At 45.3% G+C, this 24,205-nt stretch overlaps 1 protein-coding gene across 1 annotated transcript; it reads left to right on the top strand.

The window, feature by feature from the left end:
• The first annotated feature begins 763 nt into the window (after positions 1 to 763).
• On the top strand, positions 764 to 24,026 carry eif2ak4 (eukaryotic translation initiation factor 2 alpha kinase 4). Its single transcript, XM_036954904.2, has 39 exons — positions 764 to 1,169; positions 1,306 to 1,421; positions 1,729 to 1,831; positions 1,982 to 2,155; positions 2,264 to 2,344; positions 2,589 to 2,737; positions 2,827 to 2,927; positions 3,046 to 3,203; positions 3,321 to 3,859; positions 4,406 to 4,521; positions 4,652 to 4,806; positions 6,575 to 7,008; positions 7,105 to 7,168; positions 7,254 to 7,343; positions 7,603 to 7,725; positions 8,245 to 8,349; positions 8,589 to 8,655; positions 8,756 to 8,835; positions 9,147 to 9,248; positions 9,337 to 9,387; positions 9,576 to 9,812; positions 10,198 to 10,273; positions 10,698 to 10,819; positions 10,996 to 11,045; positions 11,163 to 11,331; positions 12,823 to 12,939; positions 13,056 to 13,121; positions 13,300 to 13,470; positions 13,613 to 13,747; positions 13,846 to 13,953; positions 14,215 to 14,343; positions 16,890 to 16,976; positions 17,196 to 17,308; positions 17,414 to 17,472; positions 17,886 to 17,989; positions 18,406 to 18,474; positions 20,975 to 21,019; positions 22,108 to 22,223; positions 23,573 to 24,026. The coding sequence occupies exons 1-39, from the start codon at positions 1,035 to 1,037 to the stop codon at positions 23,628 to 23,630; spliced, it is 4,974 nt and encodes a 1,657-aa protein (XP_036810799.1). The 5' UTR covers positions 764 to 1,034; the 3' UTR covers positions 23,631 to 24,026.
• The last annotated feature ends 179 nt before the right edge of the window (positions 24,027 to 24,205 follow it).

Below are 24,205 nucleotides of genomic sequence, written 5' to 3' on the forward strand. Positions count from 1 at the left end.
AACGGAGCTCTATTGGTACAGTGCATTATCAATGGCAGTCGTCCATCTGATGTTGTCAGGTATATTTGAACTTGTAAGGCAGGTAGAACAGACAGGGGACACTGTAGCAGATGGTTGTCTTTGGACTCTGATAGTTTATATCCAAAGCTGGATTATATGAGAGCATTTTTTTCCCTCTAGGCTGTCCCACTGGATGTTAGGCCTGCCTATTTATAGGTGTTACTTTCTCTCTATGTCCACAGATAGATAGGTGTTGGATGCTATGGTTTAGAATTCCATTGCAGTGTAATTATGTTCTTCTGCCAGCCAATGAGTGATGGGAGTTAACAGTTAAACTGACACGGATGTTATCTGAAAGATCATTTTCAGAATCTCACACAACTCAATGTCACACAGCTTGTTCTGAGCATAGGCATCTCTTTGAACTCTCTTATCACACCCAGAGCCTTTTACACCAATAACTTATACCATTGAATATCTGTTATAAAAATATTTTAACCAGAATATTTGTTTTTTATTTTGGCCTGTTTTCCCTACTTAGCCGCTCGTTCTCCTCATCACCATCATCCAGAGTATTGAGTCACTTGAGACAGGAATTATTGGCCTAATTACACAACAAATTGTGGTTGCAAATTGTGGTTGATAATAAAGAAGTCAGGTGAACAGATGTGTGATGAATTGCATAACTTCCATTTAATGTTTTATTTCATTTTTCTTTAGAGATGTGCATTACTGCCATCTACAGTTATGTTTTGGAAATGTTACGTAATGACGTTACATCTGCGACGGCACGTATGACGCCTGCCATGCACCAGCGTTGCGACTATGTTGTGATTCCGTGGTGCTGTCAATGCTGGAAGTTCAACGTTTTGAAATCAGATACATTATTGATCGCGTAACTTTATCCAAGGTTGATATTGTAATGTTACTAAGTAACAAAAGACGAGTGTTACAATAGGTTGTAACTAATTCGCCTCGATATTAAGACGGGTGTATGCGCGAGACATGAGTGTCCATGTAGCTCAGCTAGTAGGATGAGTTGTCATCAGACTTCTGCAGCTGGGAGTGGAACCGACGACTATTCTGTTCAACAGGAAAACGAACTAGAAGCGCTTGCATCCATTTTTGGAGATGATTTTCAGGATCTGCGGAATAACCGTCCATGGAAGGTAGGCCTACTTTCAACACAATTGTTTGATGAATAGAGTTCCTGATTGCTGACTTGCTAATGCGACGTAGTGTTGATTACACCAACAATAATTCCTATATTTGTGTCCTTCTGTGTTCTGCTTTCTCCTCATTCAGATCAAAAGGCCACCCGAGGTATACCTGTGCCTGCGTCCTAACGGACTAAGCAATGGGAAGGAAAGTTATGTGACAGTGGACTTGCAGGTCAAAATCCCACCAACGTACCCAGATGTGTGAGTATCATTAGATCAATCCATCGATGGAATGCATGTCATACAGTATATCTTGCCCTAGATTCAGATGTATAATGTTAGATAATATTTCCTAGTATACACCACTGGGGCCACGTGTAGTCAGGCCAGCTGTTGCTGTCTGATGAAATATAAATAACAGCTGCCACCTCTGGCATTAGGAATACTGTGCCTGATTTGTAGTTCAACGTGTTTTTCGGTTTGATACAATCGCCTAATCATTTAATCTGTCTGGAACTAAATGGTATATGTTTTTAAGCATTCATTCCTTTGTTTGTTTGGGAGACAGGCCTCCAGAGCTTGACTTAAAGAATGCCAAAGGTCTCTCCAATGACAACCTCCAGAACCTCCAGACAGAGCTCACTAAACTGGCTGCAGAGCGATGTGGGGAGGTGAGATAGTCTTTTACAGGCCGGCAGACAGATGACCAACATCTCCACTGAACCCTTAGACACTACAATTATAATTTTTCTTTGGTCACGTCATTGTGTAAGTCTCAAAATGACATATTTTCTCCATTACCTCCCCCTCTCTTCCCCCAGGTGATGATCTATGAGCTGGCCGACCATGTTCAGGGGTTTCTGAGTGAACACAACAAGCGTCCGTCCAGCTCCTTCCATGAGGAGATGCTGAAGAACCAGCGGCTGCAGCAGGAGAGGCTAGCCCTGGAGGAGCAAAAGCGACTGGATCAACGCCGCAGGCAGGAGGAGCAGACGGTGAGGAGGACACACACACACACACACACACACACACACACACACACACACACACACACACACACACACACAAATGTACTATATCTTTAAACCCTTTCACCTCTACAGAAATTTGAGATCATGGCTGAAATCCAAAGAAGAGAGGAGGAGAAACGAGAGGAGAAGAAGAGGAAAGAAATGGCCAAACAGGTGCCTTCATAATCTTCAAATGTTTACATTTAGCCAACTCACTTTTTTAGAACCAATACTTCTTATCCCTCTTTGGAAAAGTGACAGACTTTAGGTTTTTAGGATACTGATCATCAATTAATATAATATTGTTTGAAACCAAATTAATTAAAATCATGCTTGACTTGACCTACATATTAAAAATAAACCTCCATACAAAACAGAGCATGAAATGTAAACAGATTCTGGCTTTGTGATTGCCCAGGAGCGCTTTGACAGTTTGGACCAGCCTGCCATAGAAAGTTGTTCTGTATTGGGCAGCTCACCTTGTTCCCCTGGACCTCCACCTGAGCTCACTGAACCCAGAAAAGGGGCCAACCACCGGAGACGAACCAACTCGAACACCCGCCACAGGCACGGACCAGCAACATACATTCCTAAGATATAGCTCTGTCCCTGAACTACACGGAGCTAACTTTGCATGTTGTTTTTGTTGTCACCAGACGGGACACATACAGCGAGGATAACCAACGTTCACAGGAAGTGCTTCATTTCAGCAACAGTACCCTGGGGGACATCGTAGTGCATAGAGGGAAGTGCCTGGGTAAGAGATGATAATTTCCTGTAAATCTCTCTCATTATGTTGTTTTGTATTGTAGTTTACTGTACTGTCTGTGTTGAGTTATGCGCCTCAGTATGCTATGTGTCTGTGTCTCTGGCAGGGGAGAGTGAGAGGCTTGGCCGTAATGTTTATAATGCATTCGATGCGACCAACGGAGAGTTTGCTGTAGTATACGAGTGGATCCTACGCTGGAACAAGAAGATTGGCAAGTTCTTCACCAGCGAGGAAAACGGGAAGATTGACAATTGTAAAAAGCAGGTGAGTAATTCCTTGCTGAGATCCTTCCTGACTTCAGATGCTATAGTCATAGATTTCAAGATATTGTAACACAGATGCCTACACACTAAGTAATACCCTCTGTCCATGTCTTTATAGATCCATGGAGCAGAGAGTGAGCTGAACTCCCTCCTGAAGCTGGAGCACCCTAACCTGGTGCACTACCAGGCCCTGAGCTCCAGTGAGAGGGATGACTGCCTGGTGGTGGACCTGCTGGTGGAGTATGTTGGGGTCAGCAGCAGTCTGAGCCAGAGCCTGGCCAGCCAGACCGCCATCCCCCTAGAGCGCCTCCGCCTGCTCACCACCCAGCTCCTGGCTGCCCTCGACTACCTCCACTCCAACTCTGTTGTCCACAAACAGCTGGGCGCCTCTAGTGTGCTGCTGGACCACCAGGGCAATGTGCGTCTCACAGACTACAGCCTCTCCAAGAGACTGGGTGACCTCTGCAATGAGGACATCTTTCAGCAGGCCCGCGTGCACTTCTGTGAGGACATGCTTCCCACCAAGGCTGGGAAGAAAGGGGACGTATGGAGCCTGGGGCTTATGCTGCTGGCACTGAGCCAGGGGAAGGAGGTCAGGGAGTACCCTGTGTCTGTGCCCACCAGCCTGCCAGCTGACTTCCAGGACTTCCTTAACAGGTACGCCTGCCTGACAATAACCATCAACTCAGTTTGGCCAGACAGCTAGTCTCAGTGACAGCTAGACAGCCTAGTCTCAGCCACTTCTTCCATGCCTGGACCTTCTCACTTTTTTATGGTGGCAGTCAATTAAAACTTGTATTTTTCTGTGGTTAAATTAAAATGTGTTTTACAGATTATGACTCATTAGCACATGTTTTTTGGTATATCTAGCTAAATGATTTAGGAAACATGTCAGCTTTATTATTCTTGTGATAGAAACCAGGCACACTGCACATACAGGTTCAATATGATGTATTTCACTTTCCTGTGCCTTTTGGCCTATTGTCCTCCTATCATGGACAATGTGTTAATCAGCGGTTGGTTGTCAGAGTTCGTCCTCTGTGTTTTGGTACCAGTGTTAGTGTAGTGTGGATGCAGAGTAACACCGTGTGGACCAGATGTTGATGGCCACAATGGGCCTTGCCAGGAATCCCCTACATGAATGTTAGCTCTATTGGAAGTTTCCATGCGTAATGCAACGTTCACTGTTTGTGTGTGTGGTAGGTGTGTGTGCCTGGATGATGCTGACCGCTGGAACACCCAGCAGCTCTTGGACCACCCCTTCCTCAACCCTCCACTTCCAAAGACCCCTCTACAGTGCCAGGATGCTAGTCCAGAAGGTGACAACTTCTCTTTACAAAGTTCAGAACAGAGCCACTAGATATTTTCAGTGTTAAAGTCACACACTAAGAGTTCAGACTTCTGATTCACCATATAGAGTCCTGACTGGTGTATTCTGTCCTCTCCCAGACAATGGGGATGACTTTGCGTCGTCGGTCATCCCTCACAGTCACATCCTCAATGCTCCGTTCAGCACTGGGCTGCAGAGGCAGTTCTCACGCTACTTCAATGAGTTTGAAGAGTTACAGCTGCTGGGGAAAGGAGCTTTTGGTGCCGTTATCAAGGTAAACCATGTTTAATATACAGTGCCTTGCGAAAGTATTCGGCCCCCTTGAACTTTGCGACCTTTTGCCACATTTCAGGCTTCAAACATAAAGATATAAAACTGTATTTTTTTGTGAAGAATCAACAACAAGTGGGACACAATCATGAAGTGGAACGACATTTATTGGATATTTCAAACTTTTTTAACAAATCAAAAACTGAAAAATTGGGCGTGCAAAATTATTCAGCCCCCTTAAGTTAATACTTTGTAGCGCCACCTTTTGCTGCGATTACAGCTGTAAGTCGCTTGGGGTATGTCTCTATCAGTTTTGCACATCGAGAGACTGACATTTTTTCCCATTCCTCCTTGCAAAACAGCTCGAGCTCAGTGAGGTTGGATGGAGAGCATTTGTGAACAGCAGTTTTCAGTTCTTTCCACAGATTCTCGATTGGATTCAGGTCTGGACTTTGACTTGGCCATTCTAACACCTGGATATGTTTATTTTTGAACCATTCCATTGTAGATTTTGCTTTTTGTTTTGGATCATTGTCTTGTTGGAAGACAAATCTCCGTCCCAGTCTCAGGTCTTTTGCAGACTCCATCAGGTTTTCTTCCAGAATTGTCCTGTATTTGGCTCCATCCATCTTCCCATCAATTTTAACCATCTTCCCTGTCCCTGCTGAAGAAAAGCAGGCCCAAACCATGATGCTGCCACCACCATGTTTGACAGTGGGGATGGTCTGTTCAGCTGTGTTGCTTTTACGCCAAACATAACGTTTTGCATTGTTGCCAAAAAGTTCAATGTTGGTTTCATCTGACCAGAGCACCTTCTTCCACTTGTTTGGTGTGTCTCCCAGGTGGCTTGTGGCAAACTTTAAACAACACTTTTTATGGATATCTTCAAGAAATGGCTTTCTTCTTGCCACTCTTCCATAAAGGCCAGATTTGTGCAATTTACGACTGATTGTTGTCCTATGGACAGAGTCTCCCACGTCAGCTGTAGATCTCTGCAGTTCATCCAGAGTGATCATGGGCCTCTTGGTTGCATCTCTGATCAGTCTTCTCCTTGTATGAGCTGAACGTTTAGAGGGACGGCCAGGTCTTGGTAGATTTGCAGTGGTCTGATACTCCTTCCATTTCAATATTATCGCTTGCACAGTGCTCCTTGGGATGTTTAAAGCTTGGGAAATCTTTTTGTATCCAAATCCGGCTTTAAACTTCTTCACAACAGTATCTCGGACCTGCCTGGTGTGTTCCTTGTTCTTCATGATGCTCTCTGCGCTTTTAACGGACCTCTGAGACTATCACAGTGCAGGTACATTTATACGGAGACTTGATTACACACAGGTGGATTGTATTTATCATCATTAGTCATTTAGGTCAACATTGGATCATTCAGAGATCCTCACTGAACTTGTGGAGAGAGTTTGCTGCACTGAAAGTAAAGGGGCTGAATAATTTTGCACGCCCAATTTTTCAGTTTTTGATTTGTTAAAAAGGTTTTAAATATCCAATAAATGTCGTTCCACTTCATGATTGTGTCCCACTTGTTGTTGATTCTTCACAAAAAAATACAGTTTTATATCTTTATTTTTGAAGCCTGAAATGTGGCAAAGTTCAAGGGGGCCGAATACTTTCGCAAGGCACTGTAGCATAGCTGACAGTAGCTTTCATAGCCTTTTCTTTTAGTCCATGGTTATTGTTCACATAATGGTTGTATTCGCTTGTTCCCCCCCCCCATCTTTGTTTCTCTTTCTCTCTGTCCATACCGCTCTCTTTGTGTGCAGGTCCAGAACAAATTGGATGGCTGTTACTATGCTGTGAAGCGTATCCAGGTGAACCCAGCCAGTAAGCAGTTCCGTAGGATCAAAGGTGAGGTGACGCTGCTGTCGCGCCTCAACCATGAGAACATCGTCCGCTACTACAACGCCTGGATCGAGAGGCACGAGACCCCCTCCACGGGGGTCCTGAGCTCAGACAGCTCCGAGCCCAAGAGCACAGCGGAGAAACTGCCCCAGGTCCGAGCCCCCTCTCTGCGACTCAACGAGCTGGGCTTCAGCATTCTTGACAACGTGGAGGACAACGCCCCTCCCCCCGCCCTAGCCAGCTCGGTGGAGTGGAGCACCTCCATCGAAAGGTCCTCTAGCGCCAAGTGTAGTGGCCACGAGACCAGCGATGAGGACGATGATGATGAAGAGGATGTCTTCTGTGCCTCGTTCCTGTGAGTTCCTCTAAGGGTACATCTGATGCAGTGCCCTGTGCAATTGATATACTGAAATAAAATGCCCTTCTTGTTATCTCTTTTGTTTGCGTCTAGCCCATCAAACAGTGACTCAGAGAGTGACATCATTTTTGACAATGGGAATGGCAGCATATCTCAGGTTAGTGTTCACATTATTGCCATAGTGTGTGTTACTAGTGTGTACAATTTCACCAATTACATTCAATGTAATCTCCATTCCTTAGGAGGAGCCAAGCAAGAGAGTGGGGGGTGACACGACAGATAGCACAGACTCGGAGAGGCCACAGCTCATAGCACATTACCTTTACATCCAGGTAAGGCTCAGTTCTCTAGCACTTAACTAATACCATACTAGAGGGTACTGTTTTATGTCTGACATCTAACCTAGGGGTTCTCAAACTTTTTGGGCTGTGACACAAAATTAATCAGGGACCCCTCATAATCAGAACACAACTTATATATGTGTATGTATGTATGTATGTATGTATGTATTTAAAAAAATTTGATCTGACCGTGGACACCCTGACCCACTTTGAGAACCCTGATCTAACCTGTGTTCTCGCCTCCCTCCAGATGGAATACTGTGAAAAAAGCACTTTGCGGGACACCATTGACCAGGGCCTCCATCAGGACAACAGTCGCCTGTGGAGGTTCTTCAGGGAGATCCTGGATGGCCTGGCCTACATCCACGAACAGGTCTGTCTGTAAAGCCCCATCTCCCCTAATCAGAGTGCACTTTAGGGTTCAGTGTCTGCTTCAGGGTGTGGAACAGAGATATAATGTTGAGATCATAGAGTTGGAGAAGAGTGGAGCGAGAGAGGGTACTGTCCTGTCACATTCAGGTAAGAAGTAGGAAGTCCAGGACAGTCACTGCTTCTGATAATGTTGTTCCACTCCAAGTATCTGCTAAATCTTCAGATCCCAATGTCAAAGAAAGGATTTGCTAGGTTCATGGTGGACATTGATATGGGATATAATTTGTGCTGTATGAAGTGTTTTGAAATGTGTTTGATGCAAAACTGTGTTTTAAAGGATCCTCTTCTCATTTTTTCAAACGCTCAAATGTTCTGGCATACATGTTCCTTCCTACCTCTACACCAAGAAGCCAAGCTGTCACAGCACGGCTCAGAACAACCATGATTACGCGCATGACATGCTTCTAGCCACGGTTCCAATTAGCACTAATTGATCACCTCCCCATCACCCTTCCAACAGGGGATGATTCATCGAGACCTCAAGCCTGTCAACATTTTCTTGGACTCTCAGGACCATGTGAAAATTGGAGACTTTGGCCTGGCCACAGACCATCCTGCTAATGTGGTAGGCCTTAATGTCCTCAGCTTCGCTGTCTCCTGGTGATAGAGATGAATTAACTGATACCTTGAAGTTCATGTTGAGGTCTATAAGTGGAATTTTGACGCTGTATCAAGTTGATGAATTTTTTGGTTTTTTTTGTCTTAATGTCAGAATTGTAACGTGTTATTGCCCTCTCTGCAAGCCCAAGTCAGTCAAGAATCAGCAAATAAGTGGTTTTGACTGTACATTTAATCTCCTCATAGGCTGCAGCAGGTAAACTGGATATTGAGGAGAGTGGCTCTGTTCTGATTCTCAAATCGGACCCAACAGGTACTGAGAAGCAACCTCCTTCCACGTCAAACTGCCCCAAGTGTTTCAGACTTTGTGACTCTGCTAAGCTCATATTTTGTACCTTGTTATTTCTGAACAGGGAATATGACTGGTATGGTTGGTACTGCCTTGTATGTCAGTCCAGAGGTGCAAGGAAATACTAAAGCCACTTACAACCAGGTAAGAAATACAGTATGAATGGAACAAGCACCAAAGTCAATTCAGAAGAACAAAATAAGGAGGTATTGTCTCAGTACAATCATTCATAAAAGATCTCAAAAGAAGTCTCAAAAGAATTATACTATCTTATAATTACTTTTTAAGGCCCTTGACTCCTGGGTGGAGCACAGACTAATGTCCTCCGTCATTTTAGGCAGTTCAAGGTTTTCCCAATGGTGTTACTGTATTCTCACTAGGAAATATATCATTCTGAATGGACTGTATGAACCTGATGTAAAAGGGGAGAGGGTTCAACCTCAGTTTCTCCTCAGAAAGTGGATCTGTTTAGCTTGGGTATCATCCTGTTTGAGATGTCCTACCGGCCCATGACCACCGGATCTGAACGCATCTCAGTCCTGAGCCAGCTGCGCATGGTGAGTCTGTCCAGCAAAGGGAAACGGGGGGGGGGGGGGGGGTCTCAATCATCTTTCATCACCGTCACTCTGTCATTCCACTCTGCAGGAGGACATCCACTTCCCTGAAGACTTCCCTGAGTGTAAGAGTGGAATGCAGGTGACTAAGGACATATTCTATTCATGTTACACAAGTTATACTCTTAGCTCTGTGAGTTTTTGTGAAGCTATGTATAAAGTAGAAGTAGTTCACATAGTCTGACGATAGGAAGTTTAATGAAACCAAACTGAGTGACGTTACACGGTATGGGCCGATTGACTGATCCTTAGCCCTGTGTCTTATCTCAGAGGAAGGTGATTGGCTGGCTGTTGAACCATGACCCGGCCCTGCGTCCCACGGCCCAGGAGCTCTTGAAGAGTGATCTGCTGCCCCCGCCCCAGATGGAGGAGTCAGAGCTCCACGAGGTCCTGCAGCACACCATGGCTAACGTCAATGGCAAGGCCTACCGCACTATGGTCAATCAGCTCTTCTCCCAGAACACCTCCCCCGTCATGGACTACACCTACGATATCGACCTCCACAAGGTACTAGGCAACTGCTCTGGCCAACACACCGACACCAGACCAGACCCCTCAAACCTGACCTAGCCACACAAACACAACACAAAGCCAACCAGACGTTAAAGCTTGGGTATGATTATTCTTTCTGCCGTTTCATAGCGTCTCAAACCACTGTTTGTGACAGACAAGTATTGGAGAATTTGTCTTGAATGCTCAGAACAGAATGGTCCAAAGTGGGAAGAGCTACCCATCTCCTCCTGTAGGTGTCACTGTAGACACAGTAATGATGCTGGTCCTGTGTTCCGTTGCAGTTCTCCCGTCATCTGTTCCACATAATGTTGGGATTGTTTAAGTTTTAATCGATGCCTTTTGATTCATAACAGACTACGTTTGTTTTGTTTTGCTGCAGGGTAGTTTTAATTTCAACAGTGCTAAATTGCAACAGTATGTGTACGAAACAATTACCAGGATCTTCAAGAAACACGGTGAGTCCGGACTTTTTTGTCCCATTTTAAGAGCTGAAGTCATGTTTACTCTCTTGTGCAAACGACTTGACCCATTCCACTCTAACTCGCTGTTATAAAGATCCCACTGGGGGCCTTGACTTAAACATCTGCTCCCATATATACTGTTGTCTCTAGTGACTATAATTCTAGGCAGATGTTTGGTTATATATACATGTTATACAGTTGCAATTCTTTATTTGACTTGTTTATTCAGTTTATATATTATCTGCTTTGTCCAGGTCAAATATATATATATATATATTATGCAAAGTAGATACTGTACATGGCTGGCGGGCACACTGGTTAAATTTGAACTTCCATATTGTGTTTGAGGTTCTATTTTTATGTACATTAAACTTAGTAACATACATTAAACATAGTGTTTCTGTGGCTGTCTGTCCAGGGGCTGTGCGTCTCCAGACCCCCCTGCTGCTCCCCAGGAATAGGAAGTTGTATGAGGGCAGTGAGCTGGCCTGCTTGATGGACCACAGCGGTATGCTGGTCACCCTGCCCTACGACCTCCGGGTGAGCATCAAGAAGCAGGAAGTACTACACTGTGACGCAATCAGAGTGGACTAGAGCCAGGATAACCTCAGGACAACCCTGGAACATCCTAGGGACTAACTGTCTGTTTCCACATAGGGATTTATTGTAGTCTTGCATGCACTGTTTATAGAGTCTCTCTTTTGTCTCCATTCCAGATGGCATTCGCAAGATTTGTGGCCAGAAATAATATTACCCATTTCAAGAGGTAAATCTCATAGGAGTCAATCACTGAATTCTTGAGTCTATGCATGTTCAGTCTTTGCATGTCATCCGAGCATGTGTTTATATCCAGCATAATGTAACGGGGTGTGTGTGTGCGCAGGTGGAGCATTGAGCGTGTGTTCCGGCCCAGGAAGCCAGACAGGGCTCACCCCAGGGAGCTGCTGGAGTGTTCCTTTGATGTCATTGTCCCTGTCACCAACAGCCTGCTGCCTGACGCTGAGACCATCTTCACCATCTCAGAGATTATCCAGGAGTTCAGTGTCCTCCAGGTACGAGTACTGGACCACTTCCTGTCTGACTCACTCCTTTCACCGTGGTACTACCCCTGTCACAGTCTAGTTCAGGTCACAGGCCTGTTCACTCCCTGGATACTACACAGGGATTTTTCTGCCATTAAAATTCTTGGGTGGGAAAAACACTTTCAGTGTAAACGACTAAAACCAGATATATAAAGAATGTAGAAAAGATAAATTACCTATGTATTTTTTAAGAATAGAATCTTTGAAAACTAACAATCACCTAAATATAATCTAGACAGTCAGGGAGAATTAAATTCAAAAAAATAATTTACCAGTATAGTTAGAACACAGCATTAGCAGAAATGAGCTTTAAAATGTTAAAATCTTCTCTCAGCTCCATGGCAGAATATGTAAAATCACACTAAATTTGTTTTAAAACCGCAACATTTCTTCTCTGTTGCATGGAAAAATGTGTAGAATTGCAGGAAATTGGCTTATAAAAGCAAAAATGTCTCTACAACGTCAAGGTGGGGGCCTCTAAAATGTTCTCTAAAATTCATCCAGGCCGACCGCAACCCCTGCCACGCTCACCACCTAAGCTCCATTTTGATCCAGAAAAAACCCTGGTACAGTAGGCCCAGTTCACTCAGCATGAGCCCAGTCCCCCCCCAGCCCTGTTACAGCAAGAGGACCCCCGTGGCTCCAGGCCCACTCTAAAAGGCCCTCTCCCTGATTGCACCATTTACTGTATATTCCCTCTCTCTGTGTGAGGAAGCTGTTAAGAATGTGTGAGTCACTGAATGAGAGAGCAGCAGCCAGCCTCTGTGGCCATTTCACTGAGCAGTCCTCCTACAGTAGTGGTTTAGAGATGAGAAGTCCTCCTACAGTAGTGGTTTAGGGATGAGAAGTCCTCCTACAGTAGTGATTTAGGGATGAGAAGTCCTACAGTAGTGGTTTAGGGATGAGAAGTCCTCCTACAGTAGTGTTTTAGGGATGATAAGTCCTCCTACAGTAGTGGTTTAGGGATGAGAAGTCCTCCTACAGTAGTGGTTTAGGGATGAGAAGTCCTCCTACAGTATCGGTTTAGGGATGAGAAGTCCTCCTACAGTAGTGGTTTAGGGATGAGAAGTCCTCCTACAGTAGGGATTTAGGGATGAACAGTCCTCCTACAGTAGTGGTTTAGGGATGAGAAGTCCTCCTACAGTAGTGGTTTAGGGATGAGAAGACCTTCTACAGTATTGGTTTAGGGATGAGAAGTCCTCCTACAGTAGTGGTTTAGGGATGAGAAGTCCTCCTACAGTAGTGGTTTAGGGATGAGAAGTCCTCCTACAGTAGTGGTTTAGGGATGAGAAGTCCTCCTACAGTAGTGGTTTAGGGATGAACGGTCCTCCTACAGTAGTGGTTTAGGGATGAACGGTCCTCCTACAGTAGTGGTTTATGGATGAGGATTGTATTTGTGCTCAGGTGTATTAGTTGTGTGGTGTTGTGTGGTGTAATGGTGTATTGTGTGTGTTGTGTTAGGAGAGGAACTACCACATCTACCTGAACCACACCAGTCTGCTAAAGGCCATCCTGCTACACAGCGGAGTCCCAGAGGACAAGCTGAGCCACGCCTCCAGTATCCTTTGTGAAGCCATGGTTAGGACTCCGCCCACCGCACTCGTGCAAATTAAACATACACCATGCAAGTTTTGTCCGTAACATATTTGTTCTACCAGTGGAACTATAAAATGGTATCCTGTCTCTGTTCATAGAGTGAAAAGCTGACCAGGCGAGAGGTGGAGGCCAAGTTCTGTAACCTCTCTCTGTCCAACAACAGTGTAAGTATCTACTGTTGCATGACATGTCTGGTGAAATCATCAGTGTGTCCACTGTGACTCTGCTCAGAGGGAAGATACTGGTCAGCTTTTCTTGAACATTGCCTTGCTCTCAGCTACAGATACTGTATTTTCTCTCTGTTCAGATCTGTGTCTGATGTTGTCTGTCTTTCCCTGCCAGTTGCAGACGCTGTATAAATACATAGAGCAAAAGGGAGACCTTCGGGACCTGGTCCCCCTCATCACCTCTCTGACCAAACAGAAGACTGCCGTAACCCAGCTGGCCAAGCAGGGCCTCAGAGACCTGGAGGAGCTCACTGGTCTGCTCAGGAGACTGGGCGTCAAGCTGCAGGTACTGCTACTCCCTCTCACCCTCCATCTTGATTGTTACCACATGTGTATGAAGTGCATGGAGAGAATGGTATTGAAATGTGTTTTGCTGTTGAGTGAGTGAGTGATTGATCGATTGATTCTCTCTCGTGTGTGTCTTTTAGGTAGTGGTCAATCTGGGTCTGGTATATAAAGTGCAGCATCATTGTGGGGTCATCTTCCAGTTTGTGGCCTTCATCAAGAAACGCAGACGCACAGTGCCAGACATCGTGGCTGCAGGAGGGAGATACGACCACCTGGTAATGCCCCCACCCTACCCATGCCGCCAACAGATTGTGTCCCAACTTAGGTCCTTGGAAGTGTTGAACTGTCAGGGTTTCTGGTTCTCTTCCTGTAGATCCTTGAGTTCCGTGGTCCAGCGTCCTCTGCTCCTGTCCCCTCGGCAGTAGGGGCCAGTGTGGCTCTGGACAAGGTCTGTGCTGCCCTGGCCAACATGGAGGAGCCGGTGAGAACACTTCATCAGTGATAATGACCCACAGACACAGAAGGTCATATTTGAGGATGGCTTATTACTTTCAGCCTCCGTTAAAATCATATGTTATTATCCTGCCTCTAAAATGTAGCTGTTTTGGGAAAGGCTCTACTGTATATTTCTATACTGTAGAATGACAGTTGATGGGTTTACCCCCGAACCCTCTGTAATCAAATCAACTGAATTTGTGTGGAGCTCTGTGTGTGTGTTTAACCCTAACTCCCTGCCTCCTAGCCCTCTATCAGTTTGTGTGATGTGCTGGTGGTGCCTGTAGGCCACACCTCCATGGGCAGGGCCATCAATGTGATCCAGAAGCTGTGGACAGCAGGGGTCTCTGCTGACATCGTCTATGATGTGTCACAGGTAAGTGATGAGCAGCCTGTAGCACCTTCTGCTGTGACAATATCTAACCAACAGGGGGCAACACCTCTATTCTCTTCTACCCAACATGGACAGGGGGTCCAAACTGCCCGAGTTATTTACCTTGACAGTGTCTGGGCCTGTAAACACTCAGGGGAATGGGATCCATTTTGAGGTTACTTGTATAAGCCTGTTAGTGTAGCACGTTTAAGAAATACGATGAAATACATCTCTGTTACTGTATAGAGTTTTCTACGCAGTTTTTATTTTCAGTTTGTAGTTGAAGTCTGTTGACCAACTTTATCCTGAGAAGAGTTTCAATGTGTTCCAGTGTACTTGTTGTCATCCTGTTGCATGTGGGTGGTGTAGTGTGACTGCTGTTCTGGTGCCATGCCTCGTCCCATTCTTCATGTTTATGTGACAGCCTGATCTCAGGCCAGGAGCTGTATGTCACTACTGCTGTGTGTCTCTCTCTGCCTGGCCCCCATAACCTGGCGTTAGCGTGCAGCTGACAGCTCTCCTCTCTCTCTTACGTTGAAACTTCCCCTCTTGTTCTCTTCTTTTATCCTCTTTTCCTCTCTTTACCTCACCCTTTTCTCCCTTGTTCTCTCCATCATTCCTTCCACCCACTCCAGTGTCCCCCCTCTCTTCTCTACTTTTCATTTGATCTCTTCTGTTTCTGTCTCGGTGACTCTCTGTAACGTCACTGATTGCCCAACTCCATCCCCCTGAGCCCCAAGCAGCAATTAAAAGCTTTGCTTTGTCTGAGCTCACGCTGCTTTGCTGGAGAGGAACAACATGTCACTCCAAGTTGTTAGGGATGCCTGCCTTATGGACCAGCCAGCCAGCTGGGGGGAGGGTGAGAGACAACATCCAGTATTCAGAGTTTAAGTGCTGAGATGCTCCCCTCCTAACACCTTTCACATCCACTGCTTTTTCTGGACAAATCTCCAGTAAATGATCATCATGGTCTGGAGATGGTTCCTTTCTTTTAGTTTTTCTAGCCAAATATGGTGAACCCTGAGGTCAGCTGGGAGGCATATGGCCGAAAGCTGGTCTACCCTCAGGCATCCACAGTGGCAGAGCTATAGCCTCGGCGGTCTCAGTGAGAGAGCTGCTGTGAGGAAGCTGGTGGGGAGAGAGACCGCTGGAGAGCAGAGCAGAGAGATGATATACAGTACAGGGATTGTTCCTCGGCAGAGTCCGTCTGCTGCTCTGTTCTGACTCAGCATTGCCTGCCAGTTGAAACCTGTCTGTCTGTATTTGATTAGGATAAATCAGCTCTGCTGCTCACACACAGCCACGGGTGAGTGCACTACCCGGACAGGACCAGGTGTGTGCAATGGGCAGAGTTGCTCTCCGTTCCAAGCTAAACTTGGTTCTCCGCCACTCTGGAGGAATTTATGAGGCACAAGTGAAGCGTTCCCCCAGCACGCATTTAATTTTCCTGGCTTTATGCTGCCGTGGCCCAGTGGTATCTCTGCCACCCCTGCTCTCTCTCTCTCTCCCACCACATCACTTGCTCTGATCTCAGTGTTAAATGGGGGCGTTTTCTGCTTTTATTATTACATTCCTGCCGTATTGTCCAACACGTACAGCGCACACTCTCCGTTTGCTCGCACACTCTCCGTTTGCAGGAACTGATGAGTCACAGGAAAGCCACTGAAGCCTGCCTGAACCCAGCTTTCAGCACACCACTAAACCACCAGAACTGCTTACAACTCTTACTCTTAAACAGACAGCCCACTTTGATAAATACGCCACAAACTAACTTTCCCATAACCCCACTGTCATATTACAGGAGAAACATGGAGCTGAAGGAGAGCTTATCCTCAAACTAATTCACTGTATAGTGTTGAAGGGGTCCACTTGCTCACTGTAACCACTGAACTCTATCTCACTGTTACCACAACCCCTATAGCTGGGATCATCAACTAGATTCAGCTGAAGGCAAATTTTCTTTCTTGAGGGGATGGTTGGGGGGCTGGAACATAATTACTAATTTGTAGACTGCAAATTGACAGCAAGAAACCCAAATAGATGTAATATTTGACTAAAACATAATCATTTTAAACCTTGATTACATTTGTATATGATCATATTTGTATACAATCTATCTATTATGTGTGGAAATACTTTTTTTTTTTCCAAATTAAAATCACTTGGAGCTGATTTCCTGTTTTTTTTTTTATTTTTTATGTCCAACAATGAAAATGCAACTTTTGGGGAAGGGGGGGAGGATTTTGGTTAGAATATTTGGAGGGACAAATAAAACCTTCCGCTGGCCCAATTCTGCCCGCAGGCCACCAGTTTGGGAACCCTGCTCTATTGTAAGTACATGCAGGTTACAATTCACCAAAACCATACAGTTGGTCAATCCACATTTAGTAGTAGTAACTGTAAATGTTCATCTGGGTCTAGAAATAGGTTGCAGGATCTGGAGCCATTTGGTGACATCATCATCTTGGGGGCAGTATATACCATATTTTCACTTGGCTATTACAAAGCAGTGTTTTCTTCCCCCCTGGATCTGACTGTGTTGTGTTCAGTCCCAGGAGACTCTGCTGGAGCACTGCAGACAGGCTGGCATCACCTGCATGGCCCTGGTCTCAGACAAGGAGGGGAACTACATCAAGGTAATAATAATAACTATTCATTTATATAAAGCTTGTCCAGATGTTCAAAGCTCTGAGGGCAAACAGGGTGGTGAAACTATATTAGGAAGGTGTTCCTAATGTTTGGTATACTCTGTGTATATGGTATTGATATGAATTCCCCAAAATCTGAGAATTTTGAGTGAACGTGTGTGCTGGAAGCAGGTCTGATTCCCCTCCCTATCCACTGTGTCTCCCCAGGTCAAGTCCTTTGAGAAGGAAAGGCAGTCAGAGAAGAGGATTCCAGAGTCTGACCTTGTGGATCACATTGTTCAGAAATGTCGGACCAAATTCTATGAGGAGAGAAATGTCAGGTGACAACACGGTTTACTAGCCCACGCACAAACTCTGTTCCACACTTCCAGTGAAGTTGGGGAAAGAGACTGACACAGCGATGTTGTTTGTCTCTCCTCCAACAGGGAAATCTCTGAGACTGTCTCTCTTCAGAATTCCAAGGGATCACTCCTCAGTACCTCAGGTACAGTTGAACAGCCTCTTGACCCTGTGTCCAAGGATGACCCCATTACCTTTGAGAGAGAGCAGAGCAGTAATTATGGTCCTCTGGTTTCCTATGAACCTACTTTGTTCTGGGTTTAAGTCCCTACATGGTGGCAGAGCTTTGTTAAATGGATAATCAAAGAGTGATGGTGAATATGTGAACTACAAAGTGATTAGTGGTAGTGTTACATTTCTCACCTCTGGCTCAGATGTACAGTAGATATAAACCTTAATACAACACACTGGACTTATTAGTCTGGCTAACAATGATGGCTTCTCAGTCGACTGGTGTCTGTGGGTGGTGGTGGGAGAAGGCTGTAACAGCTCTGACATATTGCCATGGTCTCATTAGGTGTGTGTGTGTGTGTGTGTGTGTGTGGTGTGATCTGACAGGATCATCAGAGCAGCACGGGAGCAGTGCCTCTAGTAACATGAATGTGAACCTCCTCACCCCGGAGAAGGTGTCCTCTAGCACCAGACGACGCTACGAGACCCAGGTCTGTCAATCAATCACATCTGTCACTCACACCTCTCCTGGAGTAGGCTATAACAGACAGAAAGACATACACAACAGACAGACGGACCGAGCCAAGCCCAGTCATGCAGCCGATCACGAGACCGGGACAACCTCGCCCTCTCTCTCCCTCTCTGGCTGTGGTTCCCAGCTCTGTCTCACTGTAGCGTTCGTCACAGTCAGACAACGCGCCTCCTTTTACACGCCGCCAGCCCAGGCTTAAACCCCATTGGCTCGCGTAGAGACGGATTGCATGTGAGGATGAAGTGGCTTTTGTTTCCCAGTTTCATTGTGTTCATGGGAGCAATTACTCCTTTTCCCCTCTCTCTCTCTCTCTCTCTCTCTGTCTCTCTGTCTCTCTCTCTCTTTCTCTTTCTCTCTCTCTCTCTCTTTTTTCAGATACAAACCAGATTGCAGAATCTAGGTAGCAATTTACAGAGCAAGAGCAATGACATCGAAGTTCTGGCTGTAAGTCATTTTCTGTTTTCCCACCTCTACACCTTATCTGTTGAATCCATGTATGAAATAGATCTGTGTGTGAAACGAGGACAGAGGTTAGCTGATCAGTTGGACTAGTGGTTCTCCACTCTGTTTTTCTCTGCATGCAGAGGGGTTACCAGAGCTCTCCTGGAGGGAGATGGCTACAAAGTGATTCCAGTTGCTCCAAAACAGAAAACGGAAGGAGAGAGCATGTCATTTGGAGCTAAATTGCTAGCATATTTTGTTTATTTGTGGTTTCGTAGTCTATTTGAAAGGAGATATTCACAGAGTAAATTATACAGTGTATTATTTACTGATATGACATAGTCCAAATACATTTGTCATTCCATATGTTTGTGTCTGGTTCACATCAGAGGGTTAGATGCTGGAGCGTGAGGTATTGAAGCATAACAGACATATTCACCTTGATGCCGGTATGTATTTACTCAGAGCTAGAAGTCTGTTTCCAGGTTACATCAGCAGTAATGCTACCCGTCTGTCATAGGTAATACCCCTAACTAAAGAAAAAGGCAATTTAACCAAGATTTTAAGGCATAGATGGAAAATCAGCACTGACAGTTCTATGATTTCCTGCAAAGGACATTTTACAGTAGTGCACTCAGTGGGGGTGAGAGCACCGTGAATGAGTTACAGTAGTGCACTCAGTGGTGGTGAGAGCACCATGAATGAGTTACAGTAGTGCACTCAGTGGTGGTGAGAGCACCATGAATGAGTTACAGTAGTACACTCAGTGGTGGTGAGAGCACCATGAATGAGTTACAGTAGTACACTCAGTGGTGGTGAGAGCACCATGAATGAGTTACAGTAGTACACTCAGTGGTGGTGAGAGCACCATGAATGAGTTACAGTAGTACACTCAGTGGTGGTGAGAGCACCATGAATGAGTTACAGTAGTACACTCAGTGGTGGTGAGAGCACCATGAATGAGTTACAGTAGTACACTCAGTGGTGGTGAGAGCACCATGAATGAGTTACAGTAGTGCACTCAGTGGTGGTGAGAGCACCATGAATGAGTTACAGTAGTACACTCAGTGGTGGTGAGAGCACCATGAATGAGTTACAGTAGTACACTCAGTGGTGGTGAGAGCACCATGAATGAGTTACAGTAGTACACTCAGTGGTGGTGAGAGCACCATGAATGAGTTACAGTAGTACACTCAGTGGTGGTGAGAGCACCATGAATGAGTTACAGTAGTACACTCAGTGGTGGTGAGAGCACCATGAATGAGTTACAGTAGTACACTCAGTGGTGGTGAGAGCACCATGAATGAGTTACAGTAGTACACTCAGTGGTGGTGAGAGCACCATGAATGAGTTACAGTAGTACACTCAGTGGTGGTGAGAGCACCATGAATGAGTTACAGTAGTACACTCAGTGGTGGTGAGAGCACCATGAATGAGTTACAGTAGTACACTCAGTGGTGGTGAGAGCACCATGAATGAGTTACAGTAGTACACTCAGTGGTGGTGAGAGCACCATGAATGAGTTACAGTAGTACACTCAGTGGTGGTGAGAGCACCATGAATGAGTTACAGTAGTACACTCAGTGGTGGTGAGAGCACCATGAATGAGTTACAGTAGTACACTCAGTGGTGGTGAGAGCACCATGAATGAGTTACAGTAGTACACTCAGTGGTGGTGAGAGCACCATGAATGAGTTACAGTAGTACACTCAGTGGTGGTGAGAGCACCATGAATGAGTTACAGTAGTACACTCAGTGGTGGTGAGAGCACCATGAATGAGTTACAGTAGTACACTCAGTGGTGGTGAGAGCACCATGAATGAGTTACAGTAGTACACTCAGTGGTGGTGAGAGCACCATGAATGAGTTACAGTAGTACACTCAGTGGTGGTGAGAGCACCATGAATGAGTTACAGTAGTACACTCAGTGGTGGTGAGAGCACCATGAATGAGTTACAGTAGTACACTCAGTGGTGGTGAGAGCACCATGAATGAGTTACAGTAGTACACTCAGTGGTGGTGAGAGCACCATGAATGAGTTACAGTAGTACACTCAGTGGTGGTGAGAGCACCATGAATGAGTTACAGTAGTACACTCAGTGGTGGTGAGAGCACCATGAATGAGTTACAGTAGTACACTCAGTGGTGGTGAGAGCACCATGAATGAGTTACAGTAGTACACTCAGTGGTGGTGAGAGCACCATAAGTGAAGAATAATGAACAAAGTCTATGTTCTGCTCTGACTAAATTGCTACAGCACAGTGGGCAAATGATCTTCATGACCTTGAGCTGAGGGAACTGAACCTTCTGTTTTGTGCCATTCTGGAATGTGTCTTGAATATTTATAGCTAATATTTGAGTGCTGTGGCTGAGGTTACATGTACTTCCTAAGGAAAAGGACAGCATGCTATGTACAGTGTGGTCTGAGATTACATGGTGAGATACAGTAACAGCCGTTGTGTTAGTGGAGTCTAACGCACCTCCCTTTGTTGTTCCGTCCCAGGTGGACCTGCCGAAGGAAACCCTCATCAACTTCCTGTCTTTGGAGGTCTGTACCCAGCTCTGCTTATCATGACCTCCATCTGCACAACCAATAAACTACATCTTGGCAGGATGGAGTAGGGGAGGGAAGGAAGGGGGGTCAGGCCTGCGGAGAGGAAACATTTGGGAGTCCTGACTCCTTCCTTAGCCTTGTCTGGGGAGGGGAGTAAACACCACAGATTTACCCAACTATCAGCTGGGACAAGGTGTGAACACTCATTTTCCAAATTCCTGGCTGCAGCGCCTGCCAAACGAAGCAGAAACCCCTAGCTTTCATAAAAAACAGAGAATGTAAATGATATGGTGTTAAAGATTTTAAAAAATGCTCCAAACACAAGCTTATATTAGCAGACAAAGCATAGAATGAATGGCAACCTTATACAGTTCCACTCTCACATCATACATGGCTTTGTGATTGAGTGTCAGAGAAAACAACTTACAATACACAGTGTGCATGCCCAGACCCACAGGAAACCCCCCATCACACTAATTACCCCACAGAGCATTGAGGGCCTGAGACTCTAAACTATCCTAGCAGCTTTACAGAACCTCCAGTCTCAACAGGCAAAAATATACAATGTGTAAAATCCACAACCCGCAGATCTATCTTTTATATTTCCCCCCATTAACTGCAGATGGTGGAGTCTCCGACACGGTAACGACAAATACAATAACAACCGTGTTTGTTTGATCATAGTGGCTATGTTGAATGTCTGATCTCTCTCTGTCGCTCTCTCTCTCTTCTCTTTCTCTTTCTCTCTCTGTCTCTGTCTCTGTCTTTCTCTCTCTGTCTCTGTCTCTGTCTCTCTCTCTCTCTCTCTTTCTCTCTCTTTCTCTCTCTTTCTCTTTCTCTTTCTCTTTCTCTTTCTCTGTCTCTGTCTCTGTCTCTCTCTCTCTCTCTCTGTCTCTCTTTCTCTGTCTCTCTCTTTCTCTCTCTCTCTCTCTGTCTCTCTCTCTCTCTGTCTCTCTCTCTCTCTCTCTCTCTCTCTCTCTCTCTCTCTCTCTCTCTCTCTCTCTCTCTCTCTCTCTCTCTCTCTCTCTCTCTCTCTCTCTCTCTCTCTCTCTCTCTCTGTCTCTCTGTCTCTCTGTCTGTAGTTTGATGGAGATGAGTCGTTCAATATCAGCGTTAAACATCTGCTGTCGCGTCTCCCCAAGCAGCGCTACCTCAAGTCCATCTGCGAGGAGATCCACCGCTTCAAAATCATGAAAAGGTGCGTAGTTGTACCTGTGGTTACTGGGCTGTTTTGAACAGCGTATGGGTGTCTCAGGGCAGGCGAGCCCAGCCAGTGTGAGAGAGCAGGGCAGTATACTCCATCGCCTCGCCCCTGTGTGCTCCCAGGGCATGACTCAGGCCCAACTCGCCTTTTTATTAAAAATCATGAAACCTGAGGAAAACGGTAGAGACCATTAAAGGCCCTTTAAAAACCAGACTTCCTTTTGTGACCAGCAAACACCAGAAAACCCCAGCCCATACCCCAGGTAGGTGGATGTCAGTCAACTCTTCAAACAGATCAGGTCAGAGATAACTATAGTCTAAAACAACTCCTCAGATTATCAGGTCAGAGATAACTGTAGTCTCTAAAACAACTCCTCAGATTATCAGATTTCCATTTGGAATCTGGGGGAAAGATTTGGACTGTTTGTCTGTCTGCTGTCTGGTTGTTTCCACTGTGAGTGACACCTAGAGTCCTGGGCCATAGGCCAGGTCACAGGCAGGGCTAAAGCCCCACTGCAAGCTGTCTACAGGAGCCTGGGCTAATATCAGCCTCACCTTCTATAGCCCTGCTCAAAGACTTGGCTAAATTCTATTTTTTTTGCACTGCCTAGCTTCATTTGGATTTTCAGAACAAGGAACATGTAGGATTTGACGGATGTTCTCTTTCATGAATGGGAGAAAGCTAGAGCCTCTTTCTCTGGTTCCATCTGGGCTCTTCGTAGACTGTCCAGAGCAGTTGGTTTTAATTTCCTGTGTGTACTCATTCACCGTTAAGGGAAAAGTGTTTACTGACAACATCATTTGGGCTCGCTAACAATGGAGATATTCACAGTGGGTGTTTTTGTGTTTGTTTTGGCTGGAACTAGGGCACAGAGAAGACAAGATGAGTGGGCCAAAGGCCACAGTAGTCAACAGTCACTTGGCTGCACTGTGCCTGTAAACTACCCATGGGGCCCCACAGTCATTGAGCTGCCCCAGTCTTACAGCTACAGCCACTATTTCATGTACTTCAAAACAGACTAGCTGCCCCCCCCCAGGTCATCTGAAATGCCCTGTAAAAGAATGGAAAGCTAGGGCCAATAATGATCAAGGTGACAATGAATAGAAATAGTCCAATTAGGCTGTTTTTACACAATGAACTGGCCTGTTAAACAGCTAAACAGACTTTATCTGGTGTGGTAGACTTACACAATAAAACAGATAGGTTATTGTCTGTTTTTGATGGTCATAGCAAGTGTTTGCATATAGAAACATCAACAGTCTGCTAGTGGACACACGGTGGGGTTGTTTTGGACATACATTAAGTATCAAGTTTTTGACTTGATGAGTGTGTTGTCTTTGCAGGGTTGCTGTGGTGGTTTTGTACAGCTACAAGGATGATTACTACAAGATTCTTCTGTGAAACCGAAGATGTTTCTGCCCAGGACAAGCTCCAAGCTGCTCCCAGCACAACGGGCTTCCTGTGCTTTTCAATTTTGTGAAACAGTATCTGTTTGAAGAAGTTGACAGCTTTATTCTGTGACTTTCCTTTTCAGAGTGAACCCAAATTCAAAAGTAAGTGTTGAAATGTAATCCAGGTACAATCAGCTGTTACCCTGAAGCTCACAGCATTGTGTTACTCCCTACCACAAGACCAAGACAGTTTCTAACCTTACTGTACCTGCCTTAATGGAACAGCTCATATACATTCTGAAGCGGAAGTTTTTTTGGATTGCAGATAATGTTTCGAAAATAATGTCCAATTCCATATTTTTTAAGTGACATGATTAATAATGGCAATAAATCACATTTTCCCTCAGTTTGTGGTTCTCTTCTTTGAGAATGCCCCAGTCTGCGAAAACAATGAATGTGTTCATAAAAGAAAGTAGCTCAAACCTTGGATTTAGCTGAGAAACTTGATAATTGGCTATGGACTGTGGATATTATTTTACTGAGAGATCTATGGGGTGTTTGACTAGTACTCTGAATTTCACAAAA

The sequence above is a fragment of the Oncorhynchus mykiss genome, chromosome 19 (assembly GCF_057628025.1).
Source record: "Oncorhynchus mykiss isolate SJ-2025 chromosome 19, ASM5762802v1, whole genome shotgun sequence".
Taxonomy (NCBI): Eukaryota; Metazoa; Chordata; class Actinopteri; order Salmoniformes; family Salmonidae; genus Oncorhynchus; species Oncorhynchus mykiss.